At 44.1% G+C, this 18,167-nt stretch overlaps 1 protein-coding gene across 4 annotated transcripts; it reads left to right on the forward strand.

Moving 5' to 3' along the window:
- The first annotated feature begins 4,574 nt into the window (after positions 1 to 4,574).
- Positions 4,575 to 17,671, forward strand: LOC121826155 (leukocyte immunoglobulin-like receptor subfamily B member 3). 4 transcript variants are annotated; one of them, XM_076568954.1, is made up of 18 exons: positions 4,575 to 4,766; positions 4,930 to 4,965; positions 5,180 to 5,464; positions 5,606 to 5,908; positions 6,217 to 6,501; positions 6,642 to 6,944; positions 7,224 to 7,508; positions 7,997 to 8,296; positions 8,604 to 8,888; positions 9,036 to 9,332; positions 12,210 to 12,506; positions 12,731 to 13,033; positions 14,213 to 14,332; positions 14,645 to 14,720; positions 14,805 to 14,836; positions 15,077 to 15,129; positions 16,881 to 17,036; positions 17,111 to 17,671. In XM_076568954.1, exons 1-18 carry the CDS (start codon positions 4,733 to 4,735, stop codon positions 17,219 to 17,221), a joined length of 3,561 nt encoding a protein of 1,186 aa, XP_076425069.1. In that variant the 5' UTR covers positions 4,575 to 4,732; the 3' UTR covers positions 17,222 to 17,671. The 4 variants fall into 4 exon arrangements, with proteins under 4 accessions (XP_076425069.1, XP_076425073.1, XP_076425078.1 ...); XM_076568958.1 differs by having other exon boundaries at positions 16,881 to 17,021; XM_076568965.1 differs by having other exon boundaries at positions 4,737 to 4,766; positions 5,180 to 5,241.
- Positions 17,672 to 18,167: the final 496 nt, after the last annotated feature.

Raw genomic sequence — 18,167 nt, forward strand, 5'->3', positions numbered from 1 at the left:
GTCAGTTTAATACTCACTACCCCTCCAATGATGTGTGTCAATTTTTTAAATTGCATGTTGGAGACCGACTCTGGACAGCTGTGTCTTGAACCTTGTGTTACCTGCCACGATTTATCAAGCCCCGTGTAAATAAAAGGCTTTTAGTCTAACCTAGGAATGTAGGATTAAATAAACCTCTTTAAATCAGCTAGCTGCAGGGGCCTGGGACCAAAGCGACCTCCTGCTGACCCTCCTTAGGAATTTTCTTTGTCCTCTCCTCACTCCTGCTCCCCCTCCCTACCTGAAGCCCTGTTTATAAGCTCTAACACCAGTCAATAAAGTGAGGCCTTGACGCAACTCAGACTGCTTTGTCTTTCTTCACGCGCTTGGTCTCCTTTCCCTCTCGCCCCCCATTGATTCACAGGTGGTCCCTCCTCGAGACCCTCGAATAACCTGGCCTGCTGGACGGGTCAATTGCATTCTGTTATATTTCCCAAAATAATACAGATGACTCCTATTCCTCAGGCCCATGTGGTATTTACTGATGGTACTTCACGTGGTTTTGCTGTGGTGGTTTCTGGTAACATAGTGAAGAGAATAAAAGTCCAGGGCATTTCTACCCAGATGGCAGAGGTACAGGCACTGTTGCTTGCTTTACAAATGTTTTCTGATGAGAGTGTAAATATTTATACTGATAGTCAATATGTGGCACATGCCATTATGCCTTTGGAGACAACAGCCTATTTCTCCCATTCATGAATATTTATTGCAAGTGCAAGGACTCACATGGTCCCTCTCACATAACCTTTATGTGGGCCACATTAGAGCTCATACCCAATTGCCTGGACCTCTAAGAGAAGGTAATCAGAGGGCTGATGCCATTACTCGTATGGCTGTCACATTAATTTGGTCTGCCTTTGAAAAGGCTACTCAGTTGCATCAATGTTATCATCTTAATGCTGGATCTCTTCGTCATCACCTAGGCATAACCTGGGAAGAAGCCATCCAGATAGTTAAATCATGTCCTATTTGTGTTGAATTTTTACCTGTTCCTCATTTGGGAGTTAATCCCTGAGGACTTTTACCTAATCATGTGTGGCAGATGGACGCCACACAGGTGCCTTCCTTTGGAAAATTACAATATATCCATGTGTATTGATACGTATTCTTCTCTAATGTTTGCTTCTGTCTATTCAGGGTAAAAGGTTAAGGATATCTTCATTGTTTTTGCCTATATGGGAGTGCCAAAATGCATAAAGACTGATAATGGTCCCGCCTACAGCAATATGAGATTTTCAAAATTCTGCCAAGATTTTTCTATCATTAATAAGACTGGTATTCCTTATAATCCTCAAGGACAAGCAATATTAGAATGCTGCCATCATACCTTAAAAACATATATTGCTAAAGTAAAAAGGCAGGAGCTAGGGGCTCATCTCTCCTCTCCACATTCTATTCTTTCCCTTGTTTTATATTTTTTAAAATTTTTATCAGTGGACTCTGCTGGAGTATCTGCTGCAGATAAGCACTGGAGGGCTCCTGTTACAAATCACCCTCTGGAGCGATGGAGGATCTTTCTACTGGCACTTGGAGGGGACCTGATGCAGTGTTGGTGTGGGCCCCGGGGATCTGTTTGTGTCTTTCCTTGGTCAATTAGGTTCCTCTTTGGGTTCCTGAGTGCTGTGTGTGCCCTGTGGCTGCTGCTGAATCCCAAAATGGCAGAGACCTATTGGGCCTTCATGAAAAACTCTCCCCTTTTGATGCCAATGGGGATTGAGAGCCCAATATGGCCAGCCTTGGCAAGCATTAATGTAAGCCTAGGAACTGTAGCCATGTGGTTGGATTCCTCAGAAGGTAATGTATTGTAACTGCTTTTGCAAGTATATTTGAGAATGTGTCACCCAGACACCTTGGAGATTAAGGATAACTCTAAAAGTCATTGACCTTCATTGGTTAACTATAGCATGCCAGCTAAGCCTTTCATATTTTGCAATCCTCTTCGAGCTGGTGTACTACCTACTTTTCAGGAGTGGCTCTGTGAAACATTTATTGGTCTCCTTAAATACATCTAACCTCTTTTGAAGATACCTTAAAATTTGTGAACCTGAATGTAGCCATTATGAGACCATTAGTTCTGTTCCTTGTTTGCTGTCTTTTTTTCTTTCTTTATGGTTCTTAGGTGTTCTTTTGCAGAGCTGCCACTTTAGTCATGCTGGGATCAAGAAAAATGGGCCTTGATGGTTCGTGTTCCTGGAGCCCTGTCCATGCCAGTGGACCATAGCAGTTAGACACAGATGATGCTCACATGCTCCAGAAGAGAATCTGACATCGTTGTTGCCATTGTTGCTATTATAGTGGTGGTGGCCACGCAGCTGCTACTGTTTCTGGGATTGCTATTTCATAATTGGTTACTAGAGCTAGCACATTTATTTATTTATTATCTAAATATTTATTTATTTATATTGTTTATTTATTTATTTTTAGGGTTAGAGTGTAGCATGAACCCTAATAAATTTAGAGTTAGTGTTAGGGTTAGGGCTCCTGCTCCTGCTCACAAATGTAGCTACCACAGTTAGTTAATCTTTCATTCTATTGGGCATAATAAATTTAATTCTACAAGTGTACATCTGAATTGGCTTTGAAAGTTGTAAAATTTATAAAACTCAAGTTCCACTTGCCCATGGGATACCACCTTATGAGGACTCCAATTTGCAGTAAGGAACGTTAAGGAAGGGAATGACTCAATTGCCTTTAGCCTAGTGGCTTATGGGTGGGTTAGGACTTCTGTTGGTCTTTTCTATGTTGCCCAGATTGCAAGCCCAGCACCACTTTGAGATCTTTGGCAGCAGTTACTCTACACCTCACATGGTTGAGTCTGTATGATAATGAGTTTTCTGAGAAGGGTAATGCCTGGGGGGTGGTCATTGGTCATCAACCTAAGCTAGAGCATCTGTGTGGCTTAGGCAGGTGTCTCCAGGACAGGTAAGGTGACCTGCTGACCTCCCACACAACCTAAGTCAGAAGCTCATTTTTAGTAAAAGGGGGGACCTTTGGGGCCTAGCCCCCCACTGTGAGTGGCTGCTGCCTTGCTTATGACCTTGACCAGATGTCCTCCCTATGCTGACTCCCTGCTGGTTTCCTTTCTACTGAAAGATCACTGGAGGTTCTTTGTTTGTGTATCCTTCATTTGGTGTAAACAGCTTAGATGCAAGAATGTAGAACATTGGGTAGGGAACTTCTGCCCTCCAGGGGTCCTCCATTGTGTTGTAAGCCTGTATTTAAGATTTTCTTCCTCTTTCAAAAAACAGCATTCGGCATTCTGCTGTGGCAAATGACTCACTGTCTCTTGTCTGTTATTTTTTAATCCACAGCCCCTAACTCAGATTTGGTGAATGGGTGGCAGTAGCACAGGCATTGCCGAAACATTAAGCTCCACATTGGGCATTAATATCTTGTATATTGAGTGTGGGTTTAGGTCCAGGCAGATATGAGAAAAGTTGTATGGAGGTACAACAAGGATGAATTCTTATCCTTCTCTAGGTGTAGGGTGGATTCACTTCTATGAACTGAACCAGCCTTGGTGAGTAAAGGATCCTTTTATTGTTTTACAAATCACACCTTTAACAAGTCAATTCCATATACAAATATCTTTGTTCTAAGCCCCCAAGAGAGATAATGCCAAATGCAATTCTCCTTTTTACCATAGGTTTTTTGGAGGGGCATTGGATTTTGTTACTAGTTTGCATAGGCTTTGATCCCCTAGAAAAACTCTCAGCTAAAACTTCAAACACAAGGTATGGAGACAGGGGTAACAAACACAAAAGGCAGATCAAGGCTAGATGTTAACACTCAAGTGTTAATCCGGGTAGAGCTGGTGGGAATTCTTCCTTCAGGTTTCATGAGTCTATGGTCCATCTTTTCTACAAAGTGAGTTCAAGAACATCCAGAGGTAAAAACTGAGACCTGGTCTCAAAAAAAAAGAAACATATTTGAAAATGTTTGCTCATATCCCTCTAAGGATCACTTATAAAACTCATTGTTTCACCCACTTGATTTGGATAGAATCATGTCTATGTCTTTGTCATTGATGTTCCCTCTTGGGGAAGCAGCCAATCAGTATTCATGTATCCCCAAGAAAATTTCACACAAAATACCCAAAGCATATCTAGGGCTGGGTGGGAAGCTGGACATGATAAGGAATCTACAGCATTATGAGTGTTGTCTGGCTGAAATGATAGAGAACCAAGCAGAAACGCTGACAGGAAAAGATCAGCTCTGAGCACCTTCATTTGAAGGTGTTGGCTCAGGAAGATACCAGGATTATTGCTAGTTAAGTCCTGGTCTTTGGTGAAGAGGATCATGCAAGCTAATGTAGATGGGTATATGGGAGATGCTCTGCAAAAAGAGACCACAATCAGATATGGGTTTGTAAACCTAGCACACAAGAAGCTGACCTAGAAAGGGGAGGAGATTTAGACCTCCCAGAGTTTCAGGAGGCTTTCTGTCAGAAACCAAAACCAAAACCAAAGAAAACCACAGTTACAGAGACCACATGTTTTGGAGCCCCACCCTTCACAGCAGTGGGAAAACAAAAGCCACTTGCCTAGAAAGAGCAGTTCCTGATTTTGCAAGGACTGCCTGTATAACATACTCTCGACAAGGAGGCACCATACTGCACAGGCAATATACTTTGTGTCTGTTCCTTTTGCAAGAGGACGAACCATCTGCAAACTTTTGGCAACTGGAAGAGGCTATGATCCCAAACCTCACATTTCTGCTTTGTCTTGGTGAGAAATGAAGTTGTGGAGAGAGAATTCTGTACTGAGAAGTAGTCTACCTCATAGTTGAGCAGTAATCCATCAAGGGTGTTTCAGTAGCTCAGAAGTCATCTGGAAGTGGAGGTCCTGCTCAGGCTTCAAGGACATACACTCACAGGTAATTCTCTTGCAGGACTGAGTCTGGGCCCCAGGAACCAAGTGTTGGCAGGTGAGTGTCTTCCCAGCTTTTATAAAGTGTACATTCTCAGCGGGAATCAAAGGTCACCTCTGAAGAAAAGAGATGGAGAAGAGCTGGTGTGGGCTGATGCTGGTGTTGCCTGCAAGGTCATGAGACCAATAGCTTTGATTTAAACAGAATGTCTTCTGACCAAACTTCCATTTTTTGTTGTTGTTTGTTTGTTTTTTTTTTGTTTTGTTTTCAGGGGGCCTCTCCAAACCCACACTCAGAGCTGTGCCAAGTAATGTGGTAACCACTGGGGAGCAGGTAACTCTAATTTGTGAAGGCCCCTTAGATGCCCAGGAATACAAGCTCTATAAAGAAGGAAATCCAGATTTCCAGATACCAACAGCTTATGAAGACATTGAAAAAAATAACAAGATCATTATCTCCTCCATTAGCAGTCAGGATGCAGGCCAATATCAGTGTTATTATAAACACCCTAATGGCACATCAGAACACAGTGACACCCTGGAGCTCTTGGTGACAGGTGAAAAGACCCTTCCCCAACACTAGGATTTGTCTTGAGAAAATGAGTGTATTTACTGTGGGGTCCCTTTGACAATTCTGGAACAGGGGTGACCAGGTTAGCAATATAAGTCCACTAAGAAGGCTTCCTCTTCTCTCCTAGGAGTCTACTCCAGCAAAGTCACCCTTTCATCCCTGCCCAGCCCTGTGGTGACCTCAGGAGGTGATGTGACTCTTCAGTGCTCCTCACAAGAGGAATACAACAGTTTCATTCTAGTGAAGGAAGATCAAAAATTTTCTAGTGCCATGGCCTCACAGGACACATACACTGGTATATTCCAGGCCCTGTTCACAGTGGGTCCTGTGACTCCACAACAGAGATGGAGATTCACATGCTATGGCTATTACCTGAACAGCTTACAGCTGTGGTCAGTACCCAGTAACAGCCTAGAACTCCTGGTCTCAGGTAAGGGAGCTTTAGATTTTGCTTTGAATAATCATTGGCCAGATATGAGGTCACAGGAAAGGACCTGATATGTGGTGGGTTTGGGAGCTCATGCTCCTGAGCCCAATGTCACAGAACTTGGGATACAGCTGTGATTAAGGTTCAAAAACCAGGATGGACATTAAAAGTAGAAGCCATTAGGTTCAGGAAAGAATCTGGTCTTTATGTGTCCTTCTGCTGCTGCAGATCAGCATAACTATCATCTGCAAGTGTGAACTTCTTTGTGCAACTGTCTTAGCAAAGAAACATTTTTTTCTTGTTCTTTGCAGGGTCCCTCCACAAACCCAACATCTGGGCTGAGCCAGGCACTCTGATCACATTAGGGAGTCCTGTCACCATCTGGTGTGAGGGGACCAGAGAAACCAAAATATATGTGCTACATAAACAGGGAAGTCCAGAACCCTGGGACAGACAGACCCAAAGGGATCTCAACAATAAGGCAAAATTCACTATCCCTTCTGTGACAAAAATGCATGCAGGGAATTTTCACTGTTACTGTTACAACTCTGCTGGGTGGTCACAAAACAGTGATACCTTGGAGCTGGTGGTGACAGGTGAGAGGACTCATCCCTAATCTCAGGACCTGCTTTGAAAAAGGGACTACATTCTCTTTGAGGCCCCTTCTCAAATCTGAGAAGAGGGGCAAATGTATACTTTAACAAATAAACTTCACAAGTTTCCTCTTCTCTCCTAGGAGTCTATCCCAGCAAAGTCTCCTTGTCAGCCCAGTATAGCCCTGTGGTGACCTCAGGAGGGTATGTGACCCTTAAGTGTTTCTCACAGCATGGATATAACAGGTTCATTCTAATTATGGAAGATGAGAAATTCTCCAGGCCCATGGAATCACAGTATACATACTACAGGGACTTCTGGGCGCTGTTCAAAGTGGGTCCTGTGAATCCCCAAAAGAGATGGATTTTCACATGCTATGGCTGTTACTGGAACAGCCCTCAGCTGTGGTCAGTACCCAGTAACCATCTAGAGCTCCTAATCTCAGGTAAGAAAACCCTAGACTTTTCTCTGAATAATAATTGATTTGACAAAAGTTCTCAAAGAAGGATCTGATATATGGTGGGCTAATGAACTCAAGCTCCTAAGTCCAATTTCACAGAATTCAGGAGACAAGGGTTGATAATAACAGTAGAACTTAGGAGTTCATGAAAAGATTGGGTCTTTATATGTCCCTCTGGCTTTACCAATCAGCTTGTGTCATTTTCAAGTGTAACCTTTGCACAAGTATCCTAAGAGATGTATCTCATTTTGTTCTACTCTGCAGGGACCCTCCACAAACCCACCATCTGGGCTGATCCAGGCACTCTGATCAACTTAGGGAGTCCTGTCACCATCTGGTGTGAGGGGACCAGAGAAACCCAAATGTATGTGCTACGTAAAGAGGGAAGTCCAGAACCCTGGGGCAGACAGACCCAAAGGGATCACAACAATAAGGCAAAATTCACCATCCCATCTGTGACAACACTGCATGCAGGGAAATATCACTGTTATTCTTACAACTCTGCTGGGTGGTCAGAGCGCAGTGATACCCTGGAGCTGGTGGTGACAGGTGAGTGTTTGTACAGTACTCAGGAATTGTAACCCAAGACATGACTCTTTTTTTTTAATTTAATTTAATTTTATTTTGTTTTACAATACCATTCGGTTCTACATAACAGCCACAGATTCCCTTGATCTAAACCTTCCTGTGCCCCTACCCTTCCCCCCAGCAAACCCCCCATTCCTACCTTCTCCAGGGCAAAGCCTCCCCTGAGGACTGAGATCGACCTGGTAGACTCAGTCCAGGCAGGTCCAGTCCCCTCCTCCCAGATTGAGCCAAGCATCCGTGCATAAGTCCCAGGTTTCAAACAGCTAACTCATGCAATGAGCCCAGGATCTGGTACCACTGCCTAGATGCCTCCCAAACAGATCAAGCCAATCAACTGCAAGACATGACTCTTAAAACATCTAGTCTGAATGTATTCCCACTCATCAACATTTCAGGGGACAGTGCAGACTGTGTGAGCCTACTTAAATTTCCATGTTTACCTCTTCTAGGAGTCTCCATCAAACCCAGACTGGTAGCCCTGAACAGCCCTGTTGGAACCATAGGACGGTCTGTGACCCTCTCATGTACCTCAAATCAGAGATACAACTGGTTCAGTTTAATTAAGGACAAGCAGAAGTTTTCCAGCTCCATGGGCTCCCAGAATGTATATACTGGGCTGTCTTCTGCCAGGTTCCAAGTGCGTCTCATGACCTCCAGCCAAAGATGGAGTTTCAGATGCTATGGCTATCACACAAGCAACCCTCAAGTGTGGTCAGAAGGGAGTGACATCCTGGATATTCTAGTCTCAGGTGAGGACATTCCAGCTCTCTGTTGAATGACACTGAAATGGGTTTGCCCTGGAGACCCTAATGTGTGATAAATACAGGGCAAGACAGGTTATTGAGCTCACTGATACAGCAAGCATATTGCCAGGTTCAAGATACACAAACCAATGAGGTTTTTCAATTGTGAGAATTGAACCTGGGAGGGTCAGGAGAAAGATGGATCCTTACATGGCTCCATGTGTCCTTCGGTTATTCAAGAGTCAATTCCAAGTTTTACTTTCCTTGTGTAATTGTTTAAAGTCCAACATCCCTCTCACCTACTTCTTTTCAGGAACCCTCAAAAAACCCAGCATCTCGGCTGAGCCAGGCTCTGTGATCACCTTAGGGAATCCTGTGACAATCTGGTGTGAGGGAACAATGGAAACTCAAATATATTTCCTGTATAAAGAAGGAAGCCCAGCACCCTGGGAAAGATTGACTGTACCAGTGCCTGATCACAGGGTCAAGTTTTTCATCCCATTCATGGGAGAAAATAATGCAGGGCGATATCGTTGTTACTGTTTTAACTCTGCTGGGTGGACACAACACAGTGACTCCATGGAGCTGGTGGTGACAGGTGAGTAGATACTTAGGAATCATATGAATCCCCAGATGTGACTCTTTAGAAAAGTTTGCTCTGAATGTATCCCCACTCAATCCTCAGGTCTGGGGGACAATCCAGACTGTGTGAATCCATTTAATAGTCCATATGTAACTCTCCTAGGTGTCTACAACAAACCAACCCTGTCTGCACTGCCAAAACCTGTTGTAACCTTAGGAGGATCTGTGACCCTTTCATGTACCTCAAATCAGACATATGATGGGTTCGTTTTAATTAAGGACAAGCAGTTCTACAGCTCCATGGACTCACAATATGTATATACTGATCAGTCTTCAGCTAGATTCCAAGTGGGTCCCATCACACTCAGTGAAAGATGGAGTTTCAGATGCTATGGCTATCACACAAGCAAGCCTCAAGTGTGGTCCGAAGGGAGTGACATCTTGGAGCTTTTAGTCACAGGTGAGGAAGCCCCAGTGTGATAAGTATGGGGAAGGACAGGTTCCTGAGCCCACATATACAGCATGCAGATTATGGGAGTCAATATACAGAAAGTGCTGAGGGGTGTTCTGAGAAGGGAGCCTGGCAGGGTCAGCAGAGAGATGTATATTCAGATGGTTCAATGTGTCCTTCTGTTATATAAGGGTTAACTACTCAGTACAGTACCTCCCTGGAGTTGTTGGTGATAGGTGAGTCGTTACTCAGGAATCATATGAATCCATAGCTGTGACTCTTTAGAAAAGTTTGCTCTGAATGTATCCCCACTCATTGCTCAGGTCTGGGAGGCAATCCAGACTGTGTGAACTCATTTAATATTCTACATGTATCTCTTCTAGGTGTCTATTACAAACCCACCCTGTCTGCACTGCCAAACCCTGTTGTAGCCTTAGGAGGATCTGTGACCCTCTCATGTACCTCAAATCAGAAATACTACAGGTTCATTCTAATTAAGTACAAGCAGTTCTACATCACCATGGACTCACAATATGTATATACTGGCCTGTCTCCAGCCAGATTCCAAATGGGTCCCATCACACTCAGTGAAAGATGGAGTTTCAGATGCTATGGCTATCACACAAGCAAGCCTCAAGTGTGGTCAGAAGGGAGTGACATCCTGTAGCTTCTAGTCTAAGGGAGGAAGCCCTAGCCTCTCCATTGAATGACATTGAACATGAAACAGGTTTCCCCAGGAAACCCTATTGTGTGATAAGTACAGGGATGGACAGATTCCTGAACCCATATATACAGCTGCAGATTATGGGAGTCAAGATATAGAAAGTACTGAGCGGAGTTCTGAGAAGGGAACTTGGAAGGGTGAGGAGAGAGACGGGTCTTCAGATGGCCCTATGTGTCCTTTTATTCAAGGGTCAAGTCTGAGTATTGTATTCACTGTGAAACTCTTTAAAGTCCCACATCCCTCTCTCTTTCCTCTTTTCAGGAACCCTCAAGAAACCCAACATCTGGGCTGAGCCAGGCTCTGTGATCACCTTAGGGAATCCTGTGACAATCTGGTGTGAGGGAACAATGGAAACCCAAATATATTTCCTGTATAAAGAAGGAAGCCCAGCAGCCTGGGACAGATTAACTGCACCAGTGCCTGATCACAGGGCCAAGTTTTTAATCCCAACCATGAGGGCTTATAATGCAGGACGATATCGCTGTTACTGTTATAACTCTGCTGGGTGGACACAGCAGAGTGATGCTGTGGAGCTGGTGGTGACAGATCTGTGGACACTAAGGGTCACAGTCTTCACATTTTCCTGTGGGGACCCTGAGAGCTCTGCTGCTGGCAAGGGGATGGCCCACATGATGTAATAAGGAAAACTCAGATCAGGCTGACATAGTAGTTGCCAGTTCATACTCTTAAAATCCTGAAACCAGGTCACTTATTGCAAGCAAATTTAAACATATTACAAATCTGGACAAAAAGATTCCTGGTATAATAGAAAATCTAGTGAGCAACTAGACATAATTGTATCAAAACTCAACTCAGAAGTGACCGTGGAGATGGGTTCTATAGCTAAGGGGCCTTTAATCTAGTGTGGTCAATGACTGACATAGTGTACATGTCAGCAGGCTGTAAAGTGTACAGCACATCTTGCCTAAGAATGGGCTTTATTAACTGAGAGCTAATGAAAAAGTCTAGGGAGACAGAGTCTGGGATAAACATTCTGGGGTATTCAGGTGATGCCTGGAGCTACAGATAGATGGTCTCCTGGTTATTAACAACATCCATTCCCAGTTCTCTTGATAGAAAACAGGTATTTATTCCATCAATTGAGCCGACACACTGCACGGATAACATTCATGTCCTCTACATTTTCCCTCAGGAAATATATCTCCCAAATATTTTCACCCATAGCCCAGCTGCTGGAGACAATGTGTCATTAAATAGGCCGTTCTATCTTCTCCTAGGAGTCTAACAAGTTAAACTTACTCTGTCAGCCTTGCCCAGTCCTGTGGTCAACTCAGGTGGGAATGTGACTCTCAAGTATGTCTCATCAAAAGGATATGATTGGTTCATTGTGACTAGGGAAAATCGGTTCTCCAGGTCTCTCAAGGCACAGTGTATACACATTGGACAGTCCAAGGCTCTGTTTCCTGAAGTCCCTGTGACATCCAGAAAGAGTGGGCCTTTTAGATGTTATGAATACTTCAAAAGTAAACCACATATCTGGTCAGAGGCCAGTAACCCTGTTACGATATATGTCTCAGGTAAGGAAGACTTATTCAGTCATCTGGTTTTTGACTAGGAACCCTTTATCACTAGCTCTGCTGGCCTGAGGATGGTTCCAGCCATGATGGCTGAAGGCAGATCTTGACTGCTATGACCCAGATTATAAGAGACCATGACACTGTCAGAGCAGGAAAAGAAGGAGATTTGTCTTAGTTAGAGTTCCTGGTGTTGAAAATAAGTACCATGAACAAAAGCAGGTTGTAGAGGAAAAGGTTCATTTGGCTTACACTTTTTCAGCACTAGTTATCCTCAAAAGAAGTTAGCAGAGCAACTCAAACAGGGCAGGAACCTGGAAGCAGGAGTTCATGCAGAAGCCCTGGAGGGTTGCTGCTTACTGCCTTGCTCAGCCTGATTTCATATAGAACCCAGAACTACATACCAGGGGTAGTACCATACACAATAGGATGGACCATCCCCTGTCAATTCCTAATTAACAATGCCATACAGGACTGTGTGCAGCCTAATCTTATTGAGCCCTTTTTTCAGTTGATGTTTCCTCTTCTCCAATGACTCTAGCTTGTGTTCAGCTGACTTAAACTTAGCCAGCAGAGGAATGCATAGCAAGAGCTGACCTGATGCCTTTATACATATCCTTCTTCCAGGGTCATCCAGGAAGCCCTCCCTGATAACCCAGCAAAGACCTATCTTGGCCCCTGGAGAGAAGCTGACCCTCCAGTGTTACTCAAACATGAGTTATGACAGATTTCTTCTTTCCAAGGAGGGCGGAAGTGATGTCCCACAGATATCTGCCCATTTTACCCAGGCTGGAAAGTCTCATGCAAACTTCACCTTACACTCTGTGGATTTCACCACTGGTGGCCGGTATAGATGCCATGGTTCATACAACATCTCTTCTGAGTGGTCAGCCCCCAGTGACCCTCTGGATATCCTGATCACAGGTGAGGAACATAGTGTATTCTCTCAGGAACCCAGACTCCGATCATGGTCAGCTTTGGGGAGGCAAGTGATTGATGGTCAAGATAATGAAGGTCTTCTCAGGATGAACAGATCTGTGGAGAGGGGAGTAGATGAATGGCATTCAGGGAAGATATAGAAGACTATGTAATACAAAAGGGTCTCAGAACAATGACTGTAGCCCCTCACTCACCCTTCTTCTCTCTAGGACATCCTCCTGTCGCACCCAACCTCTCAGTGCATCCAGGCACCACCGTGTCCTCAGGAGAGAAAGTGACCCTGTTGTGTAAATCATCAATCCCAGTAGACAGCTTCCTTCTGTTCAAGGAGGGTGCATTCCATTCCCACATGCGTCAAATATCAAAGCTCCAAGATTCACAATATCAGGCAGAATTCTCCATGAGTGCTGTGACTCCATCCGTTGGGGGTATCTATATGTGTTTTGGTTCTCAAAGATCATCTCCTTACCTGTTGTCACAACCCAGTGTCTCCATGGAGATCATAGTCTCAGGTGAGATGACCTTGGTATATGTGAGATCAGAGGGTAACATTGGATACTTCACCTTGGAAGCTCTTGACTGAGTTGGTAGTAGACTTATCTTAAGCATGGCTAATCAGAAAGGGTTTAGTATTAGTCAATAATACAGAGGCAAACTGGGATTCCTCAATTAATTCCCATTCCACCTTCTTGAGGAAAATTCAGAATGTTCCAGGTAGGCAGCTGCAAGGTTCTGTACAGGCTTCAGTGTGGATGTGAGACTGAGAAGAGCTGAGATAATTAGGCCACATTTCTCCCCATCGCCCTCTCCCATTGTCCTATTACCAACACTTTCCTGGATCCCCAAAGCTCATACCAATAGAAGTGTTAGATTTTCCTGTCTAGGGAGTTTGTTCCATCCCAGAGTGTGAAAACTCTCAGGCCCTGGAAGTCTTTACTTCTGTATCTGCTTGCATGATGACCAGGATGCTGGGATTCAAGCAGTGTGCTCAACATGGTCCCCAGAACCAAAAAAGGCTTACAGGCTAGGATGTAATAGAATGATCCTGACAAAGAATGATATTTGACATCTATCCTAGGAGAGAGAAGCATGTGAATGAGAGCAGGAAGTAACTTCCCACAGTTTCCCTATCCCATTCCATGATGCCCTTGGGAACCAGTCCTTTACCCCATGGAGTCTGATCACAGAGCTCTAAACTAGAACTCTGTTGCTGCAACAACTCAATCTAGATATGGGGTAGATGCAGTCTTTTCTGACAGATTCACATGGACAAGCCCCTCTCCTGTGTGATTCTCAGTTTCTATAAGTATGCTCTGGACTAGATGTTAAGTTCCTTTTAGTGCTGATCTTATCTGTGTCCTTCTCATACAGCAAAATTCTCTAGAAACCACTTCTGCAATTGTCTTGCCCCATCTGACATTGTGATCATGACACAGTCATTTCAGAGTACCCAGGCTCCTTCCTTCCAGGTCATGCAGTTTAGTTCCAGAGTAGGCAATAAGGCTGGAGGCTGGATTACTTGTGTTCAGTCCTCAGCAATGCTCTTTCCTGCTGGGTGACCAGCAGGTGAACTGTGTGGAACAATGAGAGTCGGTCTCATAGTGTATGGCTATGAGGGTGGGAGGTAGTGAATATAAAGATTCAGTATGTGCCTCTCACCCCAGTCCTCATTCATGTTATCTGTATCCCAGGACTAGCAAGATACCAGAAGATTTTGATTGGAGTTTCTGTGGGATTCCTCCTGCTGCTCTTCCTTCTTGCCCTACTCCTTCTGCTCAGACTCAGGCACCAGAAAAAATGCAGCAAGGGTGGTGAGTAGAGTGTGGGTGGTCATGTTCTCAGGGGGTACTACATCCCCTTTTGGCTACCCAAGAGGGGACTAGGCAAGCCAGCCCTGTGGAAAGCCCAGATGGGGAAACATCATTTAGAAACTTCTGTGAAACTCAGATCATCAATACTATCTTAAAACTTGTGCAGTATCAAGTATCATATGAGTTGTTCCATCTCCTGGAAAATGTGAACACATACACATATGAAATGAGTTGTAAAACTTCTTTCCTTCCCTAAAGGTACGAGGTAAGGATGCTCCACCCTCATGAATGAGACTCTTCTCTTTCTTGCAGTTCAGACAGCGACCAACTTGCAACATTCTGCAGGAGCTGGAGAGCCAGTGACCATGGACAGAGGCATCCAGAAGAGGTAACTCAAGGCCAGCAACCTACACCCCCACCTGCCTGACTCCCCTCACTGCCACCTGACAACCTCCTTTCTCTCCATATCTAGCCCAGCTGCTGCTATCCAGGAAGAAACCTTGTGTGAGAGAAAGAGGGCCCCTGGAGGGGAAATGTCTGAGGTTTCAGCATCACAGGGGTGATGGAGGGCCTGGGTAACTTCTCTGAGGCACCAGTCACTATGACACTTGCCAAACACTCATTATGGACCCTTTCCCAACATTCCATTTCTTCTGTTGCTATCTGGGAGAGGGCAGGTAACTGGGGAGGTGAGAAGTCCTAGGAATTTGGTCAGGGGAAGACCTGTATGTTCTGTTATGACAGATACCATGGTGAAGGGAACACAGATTAAAGAGAGCATGGAGCTGGACATTATGGTGAGACTCTTTTCCACAATGCTATGAACTTATGACCCACTTTACCCTGTAATCAATCACTGCCCCTTTTCCGCTCCCAGCATTCCCACAGCTGGCTTCTTGATTCTGGAAGCACTTGTCTTCTGTATGCTATGACCTCACCCTTGCTTTCTTTACTTTTGGCCATATGGCTATACATTCTGTTCTCACAGCATCTCTCTGCTTGCTAGCATGCATCCTGGTCTCAGAAGACTGTGTAAGTGTCTGAAGCTAGTTCAGTGATAAAGTGATTACTTTAAATGCATAAGGCTTAATATTATCAATAAAACTAACAAGTAAGTAAACAGGAAATATGAATATATGAGAACCCTGTACCTGACAATGTTTGTGTGCACACATGTATAAGAACAGGTAGATGATAGAAGTCAACAATCGATATCTTCTATTTTATTCCACCTCATTTTCTGAGACCGAGTCCCTCAATGACCATGAAGATCATTGATTGACTAGATTGCTACCATTGAGAATTGGACACCAGTCTTCCTTCCCCAGTGCTTGGGTACTAGACATGTGCATTCTTGCTTGGCTATTTTTAAAATGTGGGCACTGGGTATCTAACTCAGTCACTCATATTTGCAAAGCCACCCATCTGCTGCTTGACTCCTCTTCCAATTTCCTGGATCTCACTCTTGACCATGCCTCCTGTGAGAGAAGCAGATACAGAGAGAACAGAATTCCCCACACACTGGGACAAGCTATAGGATGGAATATGATGAAGACGACACAGAGACTGAGCCTTGCAAAATGTTTGAGGGAAATGAATTAGAGGGAATTACTTGTGGTTGTGTGGGGGAACATCATCAATGTGAACTTAAAGGAAGGGATGAAAATAGGCTTCTGAAGAGAAATCTGAGTGGAGAGGATACTAGAAACATCTAGGTAGGACATGGCCGGTACAGGTGTTATGTGGGAAGGAACATTCTCTTTCTAAAAGATGGAGCCCATGGAGTGAGGTCACCTTGTGTGGATAATATGTCAGAAGTTCAGGAAGAAACTTCCAGGCACTCAGAGGTCTTAGGAAACTCCAGAGACCCCATCAGCAATGACATGGTTTGACTTAGATGTCTAAAGTATTACTTTTCCACCCCACAGAAATCAAGTGGGAGTAGAGCCTCTGGGGCATCAGTATACTGTAGCAGGAATCTTAAAAGTTCTTATTAATAAAATCAAACCCGAGGCAAGTTATTGGGGTCCATGCTGGTAGATCAGAGAGACAGAACAAGCCACAGCTATCTCACCTCGCCGGATCCTCAGCTGGTCTTGTCTCCTCAGACTGGAGGCCTCTGAGTCCTCATCCGGAATGGGTCTCAGCTGAATTACTGCTCAAAAGCCTGAAGCTTAACCAGGCCACATGTTTAACCAGCCAAATGACTAACCAGCCAAAAGCCTCTAGTTTCTGGTCCTCACTCCTTATATATCTTTCTGCTATCTACCACCACTCCCTGGGATTAAAGGCTGGCTTTCTGGGATTAAAGGCGTGTGTCACCATGCTTGGCTATTTCCAATGTGGCCTTGAACTCACAGAGATCCAGAAGGATTTCTATCTCTGGAATGCTAGGATTAAAGGTGTGAGTGCCACCATTTTCTAGCCTTTGTATCTAGTGGCTGTCTGTTCTCTGACCCCAGATAAATTTATTAGAGTACACAATATTTTGGGGAACACAATACCACCACAGTATACACTCCATGTGCTTTGTTTTCTTTTTTGGCAGAACCAACATAAGGAAAATCACCCCAAAGATTTGTATGCCCAAGTAAAACCCTCCAGATTCAGAAGGGCAGAGCCCACCTCTCCTTCCCTCATGCCAAAGGAACCGCTGGACTCAAACAACAGGCAGGCAAAAGAAGACAAAGTGAGAGACCATCAGGTGGGTCCTGACCTCTCCAGTTCCCCAGGCCCCAGTGCTGAGCACAGACATTACTCTACCTTCTCCCATTCCAGGCTGCTGCATCCAAGGAGCCCTGTGATGTGACCTATGCTCAGCTGCACATCATGACTCCAAGACAGAGGCAGCTGAACCTCGCATATCTCAGGCCAAAAAGTCCCTCTTGAGACACTACTCTGGTGTTTACCTGTCCAGATCCAGGGAGATCCAGACTCTATATTCTGTGGGAGAGGTAGGACTCAGGGAGATGAGAAAATAAAATCTGTCACAGGTGTACAGCCATTTTGCAGATATATCACACAGAGTGTGGTAACTTTGGGAACTCAACCGATTATGTAATCAGGATAAGTAATATCCCTGCATTTTATAAATAAAGCAAATACTTTGTCATTACTCAATGGATAAAATGGAAGAAAGTAGGAGTGAAGGAAGTCTCTCGTTTTGTTTTTGTGCTTTTCTTTGTTTTTTGCTTTTCTTTCAAATTCAAGACCTTTTTCATTAATTGTTTATTTCATGTACATATGAATATGTATATACAAAGTTTGAAAAATTTTTCTCTGAATATACATGTGTGTGTGTCTGTGTATATACATATCATATTGTAAATCAAACTTCAATAAAGCTGTAAATTGAATGATGAAATATCTGTAGCATATTGTACTATGAATTTGGAAAAAATCAGAACTGGTCTGAAACAGAGGAATAAGGTCCCAAACAGTGACTGAGAAAACCAGGGATAAGAAATAAAGTTGACGAAAGCAGTAGTTGAATCAGAAGGTCTTGCAGAAGTCATTGTCTCATGTCAGGCAAACTTATTAAGAAGCACACTACCTCATATGCTGTTTGCAGTGGGCAAATGGCCAAGGTTAGCAGAAAGGCAAGTCAGACAATGTTTGAAAAGAGAACTTGAGAAATTTCAAACAGATTCCTTAGGAGGATAACCATTGCCTGGGAAGCAGAGTTCTGTCCCGAGAAGCTGCAACTTCAGTTCCTGGGAGACCCTGGCCTAAGTGTCAGACTGGCCTACAAATCTGGTCTTCTAGTAAAGGCCTCTTAGAAAGTCTTGTTTCATTAAAACTTCCTGTACAGAATCACAAATAAATATATCAAAAC

The sequence above is a fragment of the Peromyscus maniculatus genome, chromosome 1 (genome assembly GCF_049852395.1).
Source record: "Peromyscus maniculatus bairdii isolate BWxNUB_F1_BW_parent chromosome 1, HU_Pman_BW_mat_3.1, whole genome shotgun sequence".
Classification (NCBI taxonomy): Eukaryota; Metazoa; Chordata; class Mammalia; order Rodentia; family Cricetidae; genus Peromyscus; species Peromyscus maniculatus.

Coding starts and splice junctions, on each gene's coding strand:
- LOC121826155 (XM_076568954.1), top strand. CDS start 4,733: ATGATCCCAAACCTCACATTTCTGCTTTGTCTTG. Junction 4,966..5,179: donor CAGGAACCAAGTGTTGGCAG/GTGAGTGTCTTC, acceptor TTTTGTTTTCAG/GGGGCCTCTCCAAACCCACA. Junction 6,945..7,223: donor TCTAGAGCTCCTAATCTCAG/GTAAGAAAACCC, acceptor TCTACTCTGCAG/GGACCCTCCACAAACCCACC.